Genomic DNA, 12544 nt, shown 5'->3' on the forward strand with positions numbered 1-12544 from the left:
ATATATACTCTTGTTCAACAAGAGTGATTGGAGTTTGGTGAAATATTTACCCTCATTGAGTGTTTCAAATAAATATAATTTTCATGCAGACTTTTTGACCCTACTCTAAATATTTGGATCAGTACTGTTCTAACTATATTTATAAAAACATTTTAGGTTGTTGAAGATGTTTATAAAAATGAACTTGTCAAGACAAAGTAAGTACTTCTATATTCTAAGAATCTGTTCAAGTTTATTAATTTAATTGAATAAAACACAATTACAAAATTCTTAATAGCAATTTACAGCTTTGTGAAAGATACAAGATAAATTTATTTTCTAGTTTAGAAACTGGAATTTGATTTTTCACAATACACAGAATTACTGTAAATGAAAATTATACAAAGCACAGAAAATACAGACTGATAAAAACTAGTATTGAAGTAAGATCTAGTAAATTGTACTAACATTATGAAGAAATGTTAAAATATTGATTAAAAGGTTATAAAATGGCCTTGTAAAATCAGTAAATGTACATTAGATAAAATAGTGATTATTTTATTGGTGCAAAATGACATTTTTTATGTAACTTATTGTTATGATTGCTCCAACACTACTTGATGTCATTGTGTTCCACCTTTTTAATGATTTCTCGAACAATCTTAAATTATTCAGATTTGCTATTCGTCGAGTTATGTTGCTGGAGTTCAGCCAGTATTTAGAGAACTTCCTTTGGCCAAATTATAACCCATTAAAGGTAAGAAATAAACTAACAATAGAAAATGGATAATTTTACTATATTTGGTTGGATGATAGTTGGTGATTATCAACAATATTATATTTCATTTCCAGGCTTCCAAAGCTTATATTCTATCGGTGGCCATCTTGATTAATGAGAAGTTCAGAGAAGGTGTCCCTGCTTGGCAAGTATGTTTTATTTTTATTTGGATCAACCGTAATTGTGTTTTAATTGCCATACTTATTGCTTTTGTTGTAAATGTCATGAATTATTCATAAATCTTATTTTAGCTTATTAAATAGCTAGTTTAGCCTGGTTGTAAAACTGCTGAAATGAATTTTAGCGGGAAAAAAGTAAAGGAAAATTAATTTTTGGTTTTTCTGAATCAACATACCCTATAGTGTCACAGAAAAAAAATCCCCATGCCTAGGGCTTGGGCAATTTTTTTTACAGCACTTTGCAATTTTGGCCTAAAATAACCTATTTTAAACTATTTAAAATGGGGGTAGGGGAAATAACTTTATGTTTTTGGTCACTTTTACATATACTGTGGATATGAAATGTATCAAAAACTTGGTGATATAGTTTACTCATCACTCTCATTAAAAAATTTGATCGGAATGATGACGTCATCATGATAAATTCCAAGATGCCGTCCATTAAGGTGGTAAAAACTATGTATTTAATGTAAAAATAATTTTATTGTTATCAAAGTACAATACAATCTCAATAAGATGTGTATAAGAGACAGGAATATGTTGATGCAGTATATTTGCCATATTATTGTAATTACTTAATTGGATTGGATCTAATATCGTTAATATTATTGCTTCAACAGTTTGGTAAGAAAAAAATAAGACATTGTATTGTTTTTTTTTTTTTTATTGAGTATGATTTTATAATTGTTTTGTTGCTTTATTTTCAGGGTGTTGATTTGATACGTGAACAAGTGCAGCGATTAGTGTCACTTCCCATGTGGGCTTCCCTCCTTGAGGTAAGAATTGTTTTGCAGTTCTCATGTTTTCCAGTTCTTTCCTCCATTATTGTCAGTATAATACAAGCAAGCTAAGGTTGTATATGCTATGTGTTGGTCTGAAAATTTCCTTTAATTGTTGCTTGAATTGTTTGGGAGGCTGGTTATGTATGGTATTATTGTCTAACTTATAGACTCGTCTTGAACAAGAATTGAAGAAAGATAAACGATATCGAAAATTCTGGAATGTCGTTAAGAAGAATGATGGAAAGGCAGATGAAGAAACAAGAAAAAGGTGAGAACCAAGAGCACTAGATTCTGTTTGTCAGCTGAATCCCTAGCAGTGTGTTTTAAAGCTGAGTTTTTGTGTTTGTGTATTAGTAGATAAATGTCTTGAGATTAAACAATATCATATTTCATATAATTTTCCAATTTACTTTTGTAGGAATCATTTTGAGAGGCATTTCTTGGCTTCCCTTATCAAGCGGTTTTACAAAGTATTAGACTCTATACCAGAAGAAGGTATGTTAATCAATGCCAGATTCCTCCCAACATCTAGTAACCCTAAAAGGTCACATTGCATACTCCAGTGTAGTTGTAGTTTCAAATCCCAGGGTCCTGGGTTCTAGTCCTGTTCTGTGACAAGTTTATATGTCACCAAAACAACTACTCTTGCCAAGCCTTATACAGAGAATTTGTTTATGTAGTGCATTCTTTGTATTATTTTATGTTCATTGCCATTTACTTACTGAGGTATTCTGATTGCTCTAACTATCCTAGGTTAACTAACTGAGTTTAGCTTTGCACAGTAATATGCTGTTTGCTGAGACTACACTAGGTTAGACAAGACACTTTTTTATACCTTGTTTCACGGCAGGTGCATTAATTGTCCAAAAATAAAATTATGTTTTTATTCGAAATCATCATTATTGGCGGGTGGCGGATGGCGGGTTCGCTAAACAAGGTATTGGAAAGTTTCTCCTTAGCCAAGTGTCCTAAATGCTATGTGTTTACTTACTATTTTTAGGTAAAGTTTCAAATGACAAACTGCGATACTGTGAACGTTTCATTGAACTGTTAGTGGACTTGGAGGTATTTTATTTAATTTTTTATTTCAAATTTAAATATGGTTTGATATACTTACATTTTTCAGTTTTCAATTGTTATTTTTATTGTTCTTGTTTTTGATGCTGTTAATTTTATATTCTTTATTGAAGGCTCAACTTCCAACTAGACGCTTCTTCAACGTTGTAATGGATGATTGTCAAGTTGTTGTTCGTTGCATGATGTCTGCATTATCAAAGCGTGCTGATGGAAAACTTTTTACAGAGGTAAGAACAGCATAGCTTGGTCGGCTGAAATGGTAGTATAAAAAACATTTTGTGTCCACTGAACTTGGCAGTAGAATACAGTTTGCCTACATGTAGTAGGAAGCCTTAGGTATTAATTTCCTCCAAATCGGTTTCCATTTGTTTACACAAAGTTTTGAAGACGAATGTACTGATTACACGCTGCACTTTTATTGAATTACTCCCAGGGACCGGAAAATATTGTGTAGAACATATAGAGCTTGTTGGCATGATTCATTATATATTATTATAATATCACTATGGCCTAGAGTGCAAAACATGAGTAATGACAAATGGGGAAAAAACTAGAAGTTAACACAAAATTAATAATTATTATGTTGTACATGATTATCATGTATATTTCACTTATCACTTCTTTTAATTTTACTTTCAAAACACAGCTTTTAGATATGCTGAAATTCTATGCTGGTTTTGAGATAAACGATTCAACTGGTAGTGCTCTGACTGACCACCAGATGACCGAGAGACACTATGACCGAATGAGTATCCTCCAAAGAACAGTCTACAAACTCATTCCAGAGCTCAAACAGTTTGCTCTTTCAAATATTGGCAATGTGGACAGACGGAAATCACTCACTAAGCATTTTGAAATTATAAGGTAAGATCCTCCCGTTACATTTCAAAGTATTTTTCTTAGTTCATATGTGGCAAAGACAAGCCAAACCAGTCACTCATCGCAAAATTCGATCTTGAGTTATTAATACAAGGTTAAAGAGTAAAATATAAGCTATAAAATGGTAAAAAATCATTCAAATCTGACATTTCCTTATGAAGTTACAAGCATTTAAGCATACTGCTGTTTAAAGAACAATATATGAGAAGTCAGCCTTCAAAGTTTATGATTTCAGGCATTTTTCATGCAGAAACTATTATAAAATCATTAAAAAGCTGTCTCTTATACACATCTAGATGTGTATAAGAGACAGGTGTATAATCTTCTCTCGTATGTTTAAATATTGTTTAAAATTGGCAGTTGGTAAAGGTATGCCACCAGCAGACTACCGTGTTGCAGTCCTAGCTGAAGCAATTATTTAAACGCTTTGCTGCAAATTTTGTAAGCTCAAAGAACTATCCGGAGTGGAAGACGGGGACGTAAATCAGCTCTCACTGTATAATGGATCGGTGAAATGAGAAAAGAAAAATTTAGTTTATATTATGATACTGTACTATGATAATGTGAAAATTTTAAATTGGGTTTAAGGGAAAAAAATGTATTTTGACACTGAACTGTATGTGTTTTTCTGGTTTGATTATCTTATCTCTAGTAGGTACTCTTGTGCATGATACAAGTGTGAGAAAAAGGTGCTACTTAAATGACCATTATTATTTTAATATATCATAACTATCATCATAATTATTGTTATCCTTGTCCAGGGAAATTTAAATATGTCTACCCAGGAGTATAAATCGGTATTCTTTAAATCGTTTCCGAGTTAGTTGCACTACTTGTAATTGGTTACACTGAACACATGGCTGTTTATGTATCCAATGATTAATAATGTAGTGCTATGAGTGCCAATTGTAGTGGATGCCATTGCACTATAAAAGTATTATAATTTATACTATTTCTAATAATTGCAGGTTTCACGACATGAAAAGCGCCCATCCCAGATTCAAGCCCTCAACGAAACCCCACTGTATCCAACAGAAGAAATTCTCTGGGATGAGAATGTTGTTCCTACTGAGTACTTCTCAGGAGAAGGTAAAAGCTCATCCAAACTCATTCAACTATAAGCTATTGCAAACATCTGTATTAACTAATAGTAAAAATATAAACACTATAAATGACAAGAGACTTGCTATTTTAAATGACACATCGCAACATGATTGGCAGGATTTAAGATAGAATTATCTTCTCATTTCAGTTATTTGTCTCAAAACATTCTAATTTAAACTAAAAGAAACAGCAAGGAGGAAGCACAAAAAAATATGAGACAGGACATCCCAAAAGTAAACTTAATCACTGTCGAGTGTTAGTAGGCCCTTCACAAAAAACACTTACAGTATAAAAGTTTTTTTAAATATAAAACATTCAAAGTTTAAAATTTTAAAAAATCTGTAGCAAAATAAGCATAATTTAAAAGTTTGCATTTTTAATATAAAATTTTTCAGATGGTTCAATAAAATTGCATGCAGAATCATAGCACATTACATAGATTTGATTTCTTTGGCATGAAAATCACAGAATATAATTGAATTCTGAAGGCATTATTCAACTTGAGGCCACCTGGTTCTTTAACATGCGCATCTGCCATATCATCTAACAAAAACTTTTCACATGTTGATTTAATTTTTAGTTGTGTTTATTTTGTATGTTTTATATATACTTTTTTAATATAATGATAAAATCTTTTTTTAGGTTGCTTGGCACTGCCAAAATTGAATCTACAGTTTTTAACATTGCACGACTACTTACTGCGCAATCTAAATCTCTTCCGACTCGAGTCCACATGTAAGTACAACCAACATAAATGTGAAAAAGTAATTCAAATCTAATTATATTTCAGAATATGGCTAATTATATTAATATAAATCTAAGTCTGAAATTCTGTGTCTTGGCTTGGGCTGAGGTTTATTACATTTTTACTTTACTGTAGACGAGATCAGGCAAGACATCGAAGATGCTTTATATCGTATGAAACCATGGCAGGCAGAAGATGGAAGCGCATACTTTGGGGGTTGGGCAAGGATGGCTCAGGTAGGCAGTGATCCAGGAATATTTTTTAAAGGCAGAAGGGATTTGCATGAAATCAATTACATGTTTTTAAATATAGTTAAGATATTTTTCCTGAAACTTTTTAATTGTGGTATATTTTAAGTTGTAAGCTTATGTATTGATGATAATTTAGATTTCAAATCAAGTTACTAAATTATGTTAACAGTTACAGTGCTAATGTTCATATGTATTTTTAAGTAAATTTGGGATTTTAAGTTTTTAAGCAGAACATTTTTTTTTTCAATTTCTGTGGTGGTTTGGAAAGATTTGATAGCATCACATATATTAGCAAAGTATCTACTGTAAATATCAAAATACACAAGTGAGTTTTGATTAGTTAATCTCTCATTTCCATTTTTCAATTTGCACACAGCCAATTTCAGCATTTTCAGTTGTAGAGGTAAGAAAAGTGTTATAATTTAAAGTGTTATACATATTTTATTTTATCATATAATGTAAATGTGAGCATATATTAAGTCTTGCTATTCTTTAAACTAATATTTTGAGGTATTTTTATTAGTTACTAGCTATGTAGCAATCAATGTACGTTGATATACCCAGTCGCCCAGCTAATTTTAACATTAAATTCACACTAATAATAAATTTCTAATTATGATTGTCATTCAAAACAGATAATTGAAATCTAATTAGTGTAATTATTTTTGTAGGTTTCAAAACCAAACATTGGTGAAAACCACCCTTCACAAGTAAAGGCTGATGTTACGTTGACCCTTAACCTCCGAAGCAATATCAAGGCAGAATGGGAAGGTACAAATTCAATATCTAGTCATTACATTTTTATATTAAAATTATTGGTTTTGCAAAATGTGTTGATAAAAGGCTGATTTATATCCTAACCAGTAAATTATTGTGTTTAATATATTCTTTTGATTGTCAGAAGGGATGAATATTGTACATACTTCACATTTTGTTCACTTTCAAACAATCAATTATAGTTGGCATAACCAAAGCATAAATGGCAGACAGATATACTACTGTTTACAAGACTAAATATCAATAATAATATAATTAAAGTAATGAGCAATATTACTTGAAGATATATGATTATTAAGAGTTATACTGGTGGTAAAATGTTCCAGAAAATAGGGTCAACAACAGAGATACTGCAGTGTGTGTGAATTGGGAAGTGAGAAAAGCAAGAGTAATGAACCGATTCGGTGATGGGCATCACATGACCTAACTTGGGTGTTGGATGTAAACAATGGACTGACACAGCAGGGTTTACATGGAGATTGCTATGACGGCCGTCTCTTGTTATTGCTGTAAAGATCATCATAATTGCCAGTAAACTATACCAAATTTATAAGAAAGTGAACTTGAAAATTTTGCCTTAATGGTTTGCTAATGTTCTAAAGGATGCTCGCGCCAAACATTGAGATTTTGTTAGGCCTAGGCCCCTGCATATCTACGGCCTGGTTAGGTATGCACGAGAGTCTTCGACCCGCGAACTACGATATGATTTTAAGGCCAGTTAAGGTTTACGAAGGATCACTTAAATTTCAAAACTTACAATGCAAGAGTACACTAGAATAATTAATAAATTGAAATAAATATCACCAAATCGGTCTATTCTGAATGATGAATGCGATTGTCATGTTGAGAATGATGAATGCTATAATACTGATGATAATAGTTTATGTGATGTAATGATGTATTATTATTTCATGAAATTGCATGTATGATGTTGTTTTCCAATTTTTATTGAAGGTTTACGGAAGCATGATGTAGCGTTCTTGATCACAGTGTGGCCAACCAAGAAGATTGGTACTCGCTTTGACTTCAAGGAAAATTTTGTTGAAAATGTTGGCTTGGTATCAGTAAGAGGGTGTGAGATAGAGGGCATGCTGGATAATGATGGAAAAGTCATTGAAGATGGTAAATAATTGTATTTTTAATTGGTTAATCCTATTGCCGATGTAATGTAGAGAGTAATGATTTTTTTTAATGACTTTTCATTCCCTCTGGATACCGGATTCTTTTGTAGTGCAAACCCTTGAATACCGGATTCTTTTGCAGTGTAACTAGGTTTTTTGCATTTTTTGAGTATACATTGTTCTGGTGGATTTTTGGGAACTTTCTGTAAATTATACAGAAAAATGTTTCTAAAAACAAAGAAAGCTTATAGAATAAGCTTTCATTTGATGTATAATTTATATTTTTAGGATTTTTTTTTTCATAATATAATATAATATATATAATATAATAGAAATGACAGAAAAATGCTACATATAAATCGTCAGCAAAAACCAAAAAAAAACATAAATTATAGCCAAAAAAAAAATAAAAACAAATATAAAACATTCCTATTCCACACAGTTATATAATTTATTTACCCAACCATCCATAAATATAAGCCTGTCTCTTATACACATCTAGATGTGTATAAGAGACAGATCTATACACTTTTGAAATAAGAACTAGTACAATTTTGTCCAGGTCGCTGTCTGAATCAAAAATCAGGTCAATTGCTTCCTCAGCTGTGTACACATCTTGTGCGGCCATTTCGGAAAATTTTCGAAATTAATAATGATTTCAAATTGATATTTCTAAACATTTTTATATAAGCACATGTGAGTTCTTCAAGTCGAAAATGGGAATTCTCGGTTTGAGGTCAATTTCGACTACAGTCGAAGACGGTATCTAGAGGGTTAACATTAGCTTTTGTGTTGTTGAATAATTTACAGGACCAGAGCCTAAACCAGAGCTGCATGGTGCTTGTAGGACGTGGCGTGTTTGGCTGGATGCCAACCAATATCAGAAGGACATGGCTGCCACAGCGAGTGGGGCAGCAGATATCTATGAATCATTTAACATCATGATGAGAAGAAAACCCAAAGAAAACAATTTCAAGGTAATTATACTTCTGTTCACATTTAGATTTATGTATGTTACACTCAAATGTAATGTGGTAGATCATCCGATGATGTCTAAGTGCATTTGTGTTTGTTGCAGGCTGTGTTAGAGACCATCCGTGACCTAATGAACACAGACTGGGTTGTTCCTGATTGGCTGCATGACATCATCTTAGGCTATGGTGATCCAGGAGCTGCTCATTATTCAAGGTAATCTACCTGCATGATACCAAAAATACCTGCAACCTACCTGAATTTTAAACTTAGATTTAGTATTAATATTCTAAGTAAATACATTTTAAATACTTATTTTTAACTGTTCTCAATCTTCAGACTCCCTAACCAAGTTGCAACATTAGATTGGAATGACACATTTTTGAATCTGGATCATGTGAAGGCTAGCTTTCCAGACAATGAAATCAACTCTACTGATCCAAGTGGCAGTCCTCCATTCAAGTAGGTCATTTGCATGCAGGTGGTTTTACATCACTTTGAAAGATAGAACGTAATACATGACATGCGAGCCATTAGTACCAGAATGTCTATACCCCATTATGCACAGTTCAGTTAGGTTGGGGTGTGTCCATTACTAAGGTCTTAGTTAAGTTTGGAGTCCTTATATTATGATGAATAGTTTGTTAGCTTTCCTAGAAATAATTGTATTGAATATAGAAAAAATGTAGGGTTATTGAAAATGCCAATAAAAGGCTACTCTCACTGGAAATTTTAGTATTGAAAGACAAAATGTTAAGCCATTAATGACAGTAACCAAAGTGAGGTTTAATGTTTTGGGCAGGTGAATGTGTCTGTGTATTACCTTCTTTCACATATTTTTAATTAATAATTTTTTTTATTTTGAACGATATTTAAAATCAATTTTACCGTCTGTATTCAAAGGTTGACATTTCCAATTAAGAATATTAGTAAGAAAAGGAAAAGAGATGAAGAAAAAAAGAAGGAAGAGAAAGAAGATAAGAGAATTAAAGTGGAGCCTCATGTTATTCTGAACCGTGGACCGTATCCTTACAATCAACCTAAGAAGTAAGTTTGTACTCATGCTTAGCTGATAGCACAGTTTCTGATTATGGAAACCTCTACAGTGATAATATGCTTTATACGGTTTACATGAGGTATTTTATTTTTACTACAGGAACTCAATTCCATTTACACCAACACAGACTGAAGCAATCAGAGCCGGAATGCAACCTGGCCTAACTATGGTAAGTTGAGCTGGTTTTTGTCCATTCATAAAAAATATTGATTAGTTATAAATGGTTTATAACTTAATCAGGTTCATGTTCTCCTTTTTATTACATTCTTTTATTATAAAATTCCTTTTTTTGATAGGTTGTTGGACCACCAGGAACAGGTAAAACTGATGTTGCTGTCCAGATTATCTCCAATATATATCATAACTTTCCGGATCAGCGTACTCTGATTGTAACCCATTCTAATCAGGCATTGAACCAGCTGTTCGAGAAAATCATGGCACTGGATATCGATGAGCGACATTTGCTTCGACTCGGTCACGGCGAGGAAGGGTTAGAGACCGAGAAAGACTTCAGCAGGTATTTTAAACCCGACTACAATTCTTGATATAAAATTGGTCAGATTATCTTGCCATTAGTTTAATTCATAAGTCCCACATGTTTATACGACAGCTTTGTCTGAGCCAGCATTTATGCTCACAATCTTAATACATGTTAAAAATGTAAACATCATGAGTTGTCCATTCTTGTGATTGGCTGTTTTCAGAGTCAACCTTTCACTTGTTAGTCTCTCTCTTTAGTGATGAATGTCTTTTTTCTGTAAGTATGGAAATAGTATGAGAATTTAATAAAATTTTAGAAATGGTTTTGATGTTGCCTTTATATATATCTACATGTCTATCACAAGAAAACATGGGTCTCTTAATTTAGCTTTCAATTATTCAAATAAATATTTTTATGAAGACCTTATACTATTACTATAATATTATTATATTATGTAGGTATGGACGTGTGAATTATGTACTAGGACAAAGGTTGGAACTACTTCAGGAAGTTGAACGGTTGCAGGAGAGTCTGTCAGTGCCTGGAGATGTAGCCTACACATGTGAAACGGCTGGACATTTCTTTCTCTACCAGGTAAATTTTTGTTTAACTCAAATTCCGTGCAAGTTTAATCTGTGCAAATTTACCAGTGAGTATTCCATTTGGCAACTGGTAGTTATCTAATGCATAAGCTTCATTTACATGTTGGTTGCAATATAGTGATAACCAATACATTATGCTTGGTTATTAGGTTGTTGCTCGTTGGGAAAAGTTCCTAAGCCAGATACGTAGCAAGCCTGGAGAATGTAGTGCGATACAACAGTATTTTCCATTTCACAAGTATTTTGCAAATGCCCCTCAACCTGTGTTTAAGGGAAACACCTACAGTGAAGATATGGATATTGCAGAAGTTAGTATGCCACTATGTTAATATTCTAAACCAAAGAAAGTATGGAATTTCATCTCAACATAGTTTTCACCACAAAGATAAATTTTAAAACTAAAATTTCTCTACAATGCCTTACTTACTGTCTACTCTATGGGAATTGAGCTTCTTATTTATTTATTTTATTTCATTTGTGTGTTATAATAAATGTATTAGCTACTCCTAAGTATATGCAGTAATAATGAATTTTAAAATCATTAATCTAAAATTTGTATTTGTATAAAAGAAATTCTCTAATGAACTTGCTTCTTGATAGTCATCTTTATTGAAATTGCTCATTGAGAAAATAATAGACATGCCTCATATATGTAACTTAATGGAATATTTTTATTGTCTTCCATCTTTTAGGGTTGCTACAGGCATATTAAGAAGATTTTCCAACAGCTTGAGGTAATGCAAAATTTTAAATGATAGCATCACTCTAATAATAGTTTTAGAGTTACCCATCTATATTTTGTGAATCAAACTCGCAATAATATCCAATCTTTCAGGAATACCGGGCTTTTGAGCTGCTACGAAGCGGCTTGGACAGGTCAAAGTATCTGCTCATCAAAGAGGCAAAGATCATAGCTATGACATGTACGCATGCTGCCCTCAAGAGGCGAGATCTTGTTGAAGTGGGTTTCAAGTATGACAACATTCTGATGGAAGAGGCTGCTCAGATTCTTGAAATTGAGACCTTCATCCCTCTCCTATTACAAGTAAGTAGCAAGCCACATTCTGTTTATTTTTATGTTTACTGTAATAAATCTATGGACCAAAGCTTGCTCACTTTTGATCAAATTATTTATCCAGTGGTAGGGACATCCTAATGACCCGCATACCCCCAAAAATATTAAATATTCTAATTACTTTCCCCAGAATCCTGAAGATGGTTTTAGTCGTTTGAAACGTTGGATCATGATAGGTGATCATCATCAGCTGCCTCCTGTCATTAAGAACATGGCGTTCCAGAAATACTCTAACATGGAGCAGTCACTGTTCACCAGACTTGTCCGCCTTGGTGTTCCTACAGTAGACCTTGATGCCCAGGGTAGAGCTAGGCCCAGGTAAATTTAGGATGTTTTAACCATTTCTTGGTGAGCCTACAGTACGGCAGAATTGGAAAGCAAGCATTGGAAATTGTGTTTGATATTTTGTTTTTATTACAGTTTGTGTGCGTTGTACAGTTGGCGCTACAAGAAGCTTGGTAATCTACCTCATGTACAGCTACAGGACCAATTCCAGAAGGCTAATGCAGGTCTTGTTTTTGATTATCAATTGATCAATGTAATGGACTTCAATGGAGTAGGCGAATCTGCGCCCAATCCTTACTTTTACCAGGTAACGTATTTAGTTTTAATTTTATTATTTATATTTTATTCAATTAATCGATCATTTATTTCCATTAAAATAGAGTTGCATGTAATATGCAAG

The 12544-nt window shown here is 32.8% G+C and overlaps 1 protein-coding gene across 1 annotated transcript in view; it reads left to right on the forward strand.

Annotated features, from left to right (window-relative positions):
* LOC117107656 (RNA helicase aquarius-like) overlaps positions 1-12544 on the forward strand; it is a 21269-nt gene that overhangs the window by 1401 nt on the left and 7324 nt on the right. The window contains 27 exon segments of the mRNA XM_033249373.1: positions 157-197; positions 655-736; positions 832-906; positions 1644-1712; positions 1886-1986; positions 2137-2213; positions 2719-2783; positions 2909-3022; positions 3442-3697; positions 4575-4763; positions 5421-5513; positions 5659-5759; positions 6151-6177; positions 6446-6545; positions 7506-7673; positions 8483-8649; positions 8751-8860; positions 8984-9106; positions 9548-9691; positions 9801-9870; positions 9998-10218; positions 10641-10776; positions 10934-11092; positions 11477-11518; positions 11620-11829; positions 11990-12177; positions 12280-12451. Of these exon segments, the coding sequence (XP_033105264.1) occupies positions 157-197; positions 655-736; positions 832-906; positions 1644-1712; positions 1886-1986; positions 2137-2213; positions 2719-2783; positions 2909-3022; positions 3442-3697; positions 4575-4763; positions 5421-5513; positions 5659-5759; positions 6151-6177; positions 6446-6545; positions 7506-7673; positions 8483-8649; positions 8751-8860; positions 8984-9106; positions 9548-9691; positions 9801-9870; positions 9998-10218; positions 10641-10776; positions 10934-11092; positions 11477-11518; positions 11620-11829; positions 11990-12177; positions 12280-12451 (3300 nt within the window).

Source organism: Anneissia japonica, unplaced genomic scaffold, assembly GCF_011630105.1.
Source record: "Anneissia japonica isolate Jap-2015-1 unplaced genomic scaffold, ASM1163010v1 scaffold5330_len1712360_cov203, whole genome shotgun sequence".
Taxonomy (NCBI): Eukaryota; Metazoa; Echinodermata; class Crinoidea; order Comatulida; family Comatulidae; genus Anneissia; species Anneissia japonica.